The 6,995-nt window shown below is 39.3% G+C and overlaps 1 protein-coding gene across 1 annotated transcript; it reads right to left on the bottom strand.

The window, feature by feature from the left end:
• On the bottom strand, window positions 1-740 carry LOC141025268 (flavonoid 3',5'-hydroxylase-like). Its single transcript, XM_073500568.1, has one exon. It carries the CDS (start codon window positions 606-608, stop codon window positions 84-86), a length of 525 nt encoding a protein of 174 aa, XP_073356669.1. The 5' UTR covers window positions 609-740; the 3' UTR covers window positions 1-83.
• Window positions 741-6,995: the final 6,255 nt, after the last annotated feature.

The raw sequence follows: 6,995 nt of genomic DNA, 5'->3' as shown, positions 1-6,995 counted from the left end.
AAGAGAGATGATGGCTTGCATTTTTCCAATGCATTTTTTACCTCACTTCATAATTTGTCCTAAAATTTCTAGATGTACACTTTTCACTGGACGGAGGGAGTATATATGGCTTTTTGTTGGTCAATCAACAACTCTAATTCTTCCAGCATGTCATGCAGGGCGCGTCCGGCCTCGTAGCGGCGCACGCTCGTCCAGTCCGCGACCGCGCGTTCCCCGAGAAGGTGCACGTTCGACAGCTTCCGCATCAGCTTCCACTTGGGCCCGTAGTTGGCGAACACCATGTTCCGGCACCCGCACGAGATGTCCTCCGCGCTGGCCACCGGCGGCAGGTTCGTGAACCGCTCGTCCAGCGCGCCTTCAGGAACGTCCGTGCGGCCGAGGGCGACGACGCCACCACCACACCGCAGGTACCCATCCTCAGGTACATGATGGGACCATACTTGCGCGCCAGCGCCGCCAGACCGGAGTGAGGGGCCAGACCGACCAGCGGCAGCGTGCTGAGGAGGGGGACGCCACGAGGTCCTGGTGGAAGCCGGCGGCCGGAGGCGGAGTTGGGGTTCAGGGACCGGAGCGCTAGATGGAGTAAGAGGCACATGAAGGTGCAGCATCTCACGAACGGGTCGTTGCACAGAGCGGCGAGCTGCATGACGGCGCGCGCTGTGTGGAGGAATGAACGTGGTGGAGCTCGCGGTTTGTTCATTAGCTAGCGAAGTACTACTACCTCCGTACCTAAATATTTGTCTTTCTAGACATTTCAAATGGACTACAATATATGAATGTATGTAGACATATTTTAAAGTGTAGATTCACTCATTTTACTCCGTATGTAGTTATTTGTTAAAATTTCTAGAAAAACAAATATTTAAAAACGGAAGGAGTATTTCGTAATGTTATGTACGGATCCACTTATGTATGCCTTTCTTTTCTGAGACTATGCAAGCCAAATGTCAATGCTGAGGGACAATTGGACAACCTAGCATCTATCTATTATATAATAATTATCAAGACAAAAGACAAATAAGGCATCACGTTCGTCCACACGGATTTAATTATCAAGACCGTTAATTTCTGAATATAAACGGCTCAGATTTAAAGATATTACGTTACATACAAATACTATGTATGTGCATATATTGTAACAATGAAGATTTGACACGAAAATTTGACACGTACATGCCTCTACGATGAAATTGTACAATCACCATCGTATAGAAGGACACGTACAAGCTTGAGACTAGGCAACCAATAAAAAAAATCCAATCTCATGTACGTGTACTAATAGGATAGTAGCCACTTGATGGAAAAAAACAACAACCGGAACTAAGAAAAGAGCAACAAATCTTCCGTACGTACGTGTGTGCGTCGCCAACAGGAGTCCGCTTTGCATAGGAATTATCTTTTTTTTAGTTGGGTTCACATAGGAATTCTATATGGCCCTAATACAAGTCATGTCATCCCGATTGGAATTTTCAAAAAGGGCAATATAATCTTCAGTACGTGTGCATAGCTAACAGGAGAGTTGTCCTATTCAGAAGAAAAAAAATTAAAACTATACATGCGCAGGCACTCATACATACGCACATACACTCACTTCTATGAACACACTACACACACTTTACCACTAAGAGAACCTCGAAGAGATTGGGCTGACACATCACCTTGAAATTGTGGAAGTTGCCACAAACATCTTTTGTAGTCGGTGGAAAAGTCTCCTCCCACTGAGTGTGCAATGCTACAAGGACTAAAATAAATCCAGAAAAATGCGACCACCAGTGCGCCAAAAGAGTTTTCAATCATATAATTTTGAAGTAACAATTTTTTTAGTCTAATTTATGGCAGCGCATACTATAATTTAACTTTGATCATAGATTAGACAAATTCAAAATGTTTATATGTGACAAATAAATATACCATTAAATTCTTATTCGGCAAAAGTTCTTAGTGGTATTAATTTGAAGTCATAGAAAACAAACAAAGTATACATTTAGTCTAATTTATGGTCAAAGTTGTATTTTAGAATGGGTGCACGAGGGAGTAAGAAATTTGAAGCAACAATCAGGTGATGTTATAGGAAACCAGGCAGACGTCGTTCCCTATTGCACACTATGATATCACCAATGATGCCAGCAAATCTATACTTTTTTATTTGAAGATATGTATTCTATAATATCTATTATCTAACTGATAAATGTAATCTGAATTACCTAAATGATAAATACATGTGTAACAAGAATGTGTTCCTGGATATCTTCTAAGCAGAATTCCAAGTGCATATTCTACTTCATCATAGACAAAAATGCTTTGAAAAATTATATCTTCCCCTAGATGGAAGTTACCTATATTGCCATGGAAAAGGAAAATACTAAGGGTTGTGTGAGAGTAAAAAGGGATTCAGACACGTACAGCCTATAGCCCAATAACAGTAGCGTCAAGATGTTCATGGTTTGAGTTGAGTACCGCATCCATGCCTTAGCAGTTAGGGTATGCCGCAATGACCAGTTCAACAAAATTCATAATAAGATGCAGGTTTCAATGTGAATTTGCTGTATAGTGATCAGTGACAAGATCGAACACATCCACAACTAAGTAAAGGCGACGAGACAAGCGCGTCAGGCAGCGAAGTCAGCCAATTTGGCAAAAGGAATCATTGTGGATGCAAAACGATTTCATCTTGCTGCTTCACACAAGCAACCAGGTTTGAACTGTAAAAATAATAATAATTTGGAATTTCAAAATATGTGTATTGTAAAAGAATTATCTAATGAAGCGTAATCAGTTTGTTATTTCTTATATGACCAAGGAAAAGTTATTTACAGGTCCACTACAAAAGGACCACGGAATATCAACACTTGATTTGTACAAGTATTACAATTTGACGATGTTTCCATCAGATGGCAACTAATGTATGAAAAATTGTTCTTGAGCTGGTTGTTATAGTAGAAATATATCCAATAGCAATAATAGTAATTCAAATAGAATTAAAGTTTACCTCGCCAAGGAATAGTAGTCAAACATGTACAGTAACATATATGGCAAAGCATACACATTCCATCTCATATCTAGCTACACAAATGCACATGAGGATTTTACATGAACTATGCAAATAATCACTTCAAGACCTGTTTCTAGCACTCTGACAAAAAGAAGCTCTGTCTATTACATCATTCTATCTATAACATACATTTTCTATGGTGCTATAATTCAAAATCTCATTGAAGTATAAGTTTCATATAAAAATCTAATTTGAAATGTATACCAACCAATGAAAAATCGATATGTGCAAATGTGGTGGCCACCCTCAGATATATCCCTTTTTAGAAAAATTAACTACATACGCTTTCGTGTATGATTCAGTGTAGAGTGAAAATTAAATTAAAAATCTGGAATAACCTTATTATATAAACATTAGTGGTTGGTTTTATTGAATACAAACGTATTTTGTAATAAAATTCCAAAAAGAAGAATAAACCTCTCGTGAATACACAACGGACTTGGCACAATCAAGCGGATACAAGAATAAATAAAATATAGGGCTACTACACTACCATAGAGATGGGCCTCTGAACTACAAATGGGGGATATGCCGAGTAAAGTGAAATTACAACATTTTCCATGTTTTTGAAGAAATTAATAGAACATCATTGTCCAAAAATCAATAGGAAATTTTTCCGGATAAAATAACACATACATAAGTCTCTGAATCATAACAAAACATGCATACGCAATTTTAAAAATCACAAGCATATAAAACGATTATTTAAAAACACAAAAATATTATAATAAAAAATAGTTTAAGATGAATATAAGTTGTAGATAAAAACTATAGCCGCAGAAATCCGCGGGTAACACCGCTAGTTTTAACTACACTAATAAAATGTCGAAGATCTACAAATACAACAATGAGAACAAGACAACGAAAATCACCATTAACGGAGAGAAGGGAGGTGTGCTTACCCGGCCGGAGTCGGACGGCGGGCTCGACGAGGCCGAGGTCGATGGTGGAGGCGTCCGTGGACGACGAGTTCGACGGAGATGAGGACGACGTTGGATGCGGAGGAAGGCGTGGGCGACGGTCGCGGGGAAGTAGTTTGAGGACGTAGCGTTGCACAACGACGCCAACGAACTTCGAGATAGGGATGAACGGCGCGGGCGACGGGGAAGGTTGGGTCCTCAACGCCATTCGAGGTGGCGGACCGTGACCTCGCCGGTGGCAACGGACGTCTCCACAATGTTGGCGACGGCGAGACAGAGGGGAAAAAGAGATGTTTGCGTTTGGAATGACACTACACCACAACCCTTGATTGGGGCCAATTAACTACAGGGAGAAATACCATCATAAAGGAAAACCATCTGCCCGGGATTATTCTACTGCCGGCAGAAGTATCCAATGGCAGATGAACTGTTGGCAGAAGTCAAACAATAAGGGCATCCACACTACCGGCAAAGATACCCATTTCCCATGACACAATATATACTGGCACACCTAAACTATGGCATATTATCTGTCGTGGACTACTTGTGGGGCCAAACCAAAATATTATTTGCCTAGTCGCGGGATAGCACTGGAGAGCACGCGTGATGCGATTTTTTCGCTCCAGATGGGCAAAATCCCCAAACTCCAAGTCAGATCAAAATCCCCAAATCGACCACCCTCACCTAGCCTCCTCCTCGAGCACACTCCACTGCCGCCACCGCCGCCCACCCTGCGCGGTTGTCGACCGCCCTCCGTCACACTCTAGTGCCAGCTTCCTCCCCGACCACGCCGCTGACCATCGTTCGCCACACCTAATGCTACTCCTCCCGGACCATGCCGCTGAGCACGCTCCGCCATCCCAACCACCATTCGCCGGACCTCTAGCAACGCCCAAGAAACACTAATTAAAATGCAAAAACATAATCATAACAGTAGCATAATTGTGTGCACACTCAAAAAATAAAAAGATAACTATTGGGTTGTCTCCCAACAAGCTCTTTCTTTATAGCCATTAAAATAGGCTTCAGATTTTATTGAAGCTCACACAAAAGATAATAATTGGAACACAAAGAGAGCATCACGTTGCATGTGATAAACACATTTAAGTCTAACATACTTCCTATGCATAGGCATTTTATAAGGAAACAAATTATCGAGACATGAAATATCTAGCATATGCAAGGGGGAAGAAAAAACATTGACGATCTCAACATAACGAGAGGTAATTTAGTGACATGAAAATTTATACAACCATATTTCCTCTCTCATAATAATTACATGTAGGATCATAATAAAATTTAACAATATAGCTATTATATAAAATTTTATCTTCCTGGCCCACATGCATAAAAGTCTTATAATCTTCCAGGATAGTGGGTTTAACATCAACTAAAGTCATGACCTCTCCAAACCCACATTTATCAAAAATTTCATAAGATTGAATATTCTCCAAATATGTGGGATTCTTTCTACCTTAAGTTGACACTCTTCCAAACTCACTTTCAATATTATTGCAAGCATTATTATCAGTAAAATATTCATCAGGAGGCTTAAATAAATTTTCAAGATCATTAGAAGCATTATCGCCCCAAAATGATCATCACAAGAAGTAGTGGACATAACAAAATCATCATCCCCAAGCTTGTAGCTTTGCATATCATTTGCACAACTGAAATTCATAAAATTTATGATAACATCATTGCAATCATGCTTTTCTTTCAAGGACATATCAAGTGTGGGTGCAATAGCAATAATTTCATTTTAACATAAGAAACTATAGCAAGGTCATCTCCATAAGTATCATTAATATTGGCATCATGGCCATAAAAGTAGCAAGCATCACGTTCATCAAAAAGGGATATTTCAATCAAAGCAATGTGATCATAATTATCTATAGATTACCACATATCATTATTCTCTTCCAAAGCAGCAGACATTCTCTCCATAAATGCATTAACATTGGCATTAGAAGCATAGTTTTCATAGCAATATTTAAGTATGGAAATGTTTTCAGATTTGTGGAGAGTAGCATCATACTTTTTAATCAAAGAAGCAACTTCATAAGCACCTTTAAAAGGAACAAGTTCTTCAATTTGTTAATTATCACAGGAATTATAAACACGCTTGGCATAGGAAGATAAGATTTCATTATCATTAAACTCACATACATAGGGAAGACAACAAGTTGTTTTTAGGTTCTCAGAACAACAAGTAAAATCATATATTTCACAAAGATTCCAAGCATAGCATAGCATAGCAATCAATTTTTTTGATTCCATAAGAGTTTCCCTCTTTGAGACAAATAGTGAAGCACAAAATAAGCATGCTCATCTAATGATTTCCCCTCAACTAAAGTAGTTAGAATTTCAGCACGAGCACAAATGGATCAAAGATGATCGAAGTAGAAAACTTTAAGTGGATCCATAGTCATCCTACATTTTTGTTTTCATTTTCTGTTTTTTAGTGTTCACATGAAGGCAAAAAAACAAGCAAGCAAGCAAACTAGCAAACAAAAAATTGTGTTTTTGTAAAAATTGTTATAGAAGTGGAGGAGATGAAAACGAGAGGCGAATGGCAACTAAAAAGCAAATGAAAGAAAGAGCATGTAGATGATAGTTTACGCGATGGTACTTGATAGGTTTTGGTGATGTCTGCCCGGCAACGGCGCCAAAATTCTTCCTGCTACTTGTGAGCTGCATTGTGATTTCCTCGAAGAGGAGAGGATGATGCAGTACAATAGTGATAAGTATTCCCCTCAGTTAAGAATCAAGGTTACCAATCCAGTAGGAGAACCACGTGAACCCTCGTTAACAGCACCTACATGCATAAAAGCAAATACTTGCTCCCAACGCGATCAAGGGGGTTGTCAGTCCCCTCATCGGTTATTTGTATGGATCAAATCTCGTAGTGATAGATAAAATAAAATAAATAATAAAATAACGGTAATAAAATTGCAGCAAGGTATTTTTGGATTTATATATGATAAAAGTAAACTCGGGGGCCATAGTTTTCACTAGAGGCT

This window comes from Aegilops tauschii, chromosome 6, assembly GCF_002575655.3.
Source record: "Aegilops tauschii subsp. strangulata cultivar AL8/78 chromosome 6, Aet v6.0, whole genome shotgun sequence".
Taxonomy (NCBI): domain Eukaryota; kingdom Viridiplantae; phylum Streptophyta; class Magnoliopsida; order Poales; family Poaceae; genus Aegilops; species Aegilops tauschii.
The sequence above is the reverse complement of the archived record's forward strand: the minus strand, read 5'-3'. Positions and strand labels throughout refer to the sequence as shown.

What these genes read in the sequence shown, in the direction of transcription:
- LOC141025268 (XM_073500568.1), bottom strand. Translation starts at nt 608, where the DNA reads ATGCTGCACCTTCATGTGCCTCTTACTCCATCTAGCGCTCCGGTCCCT.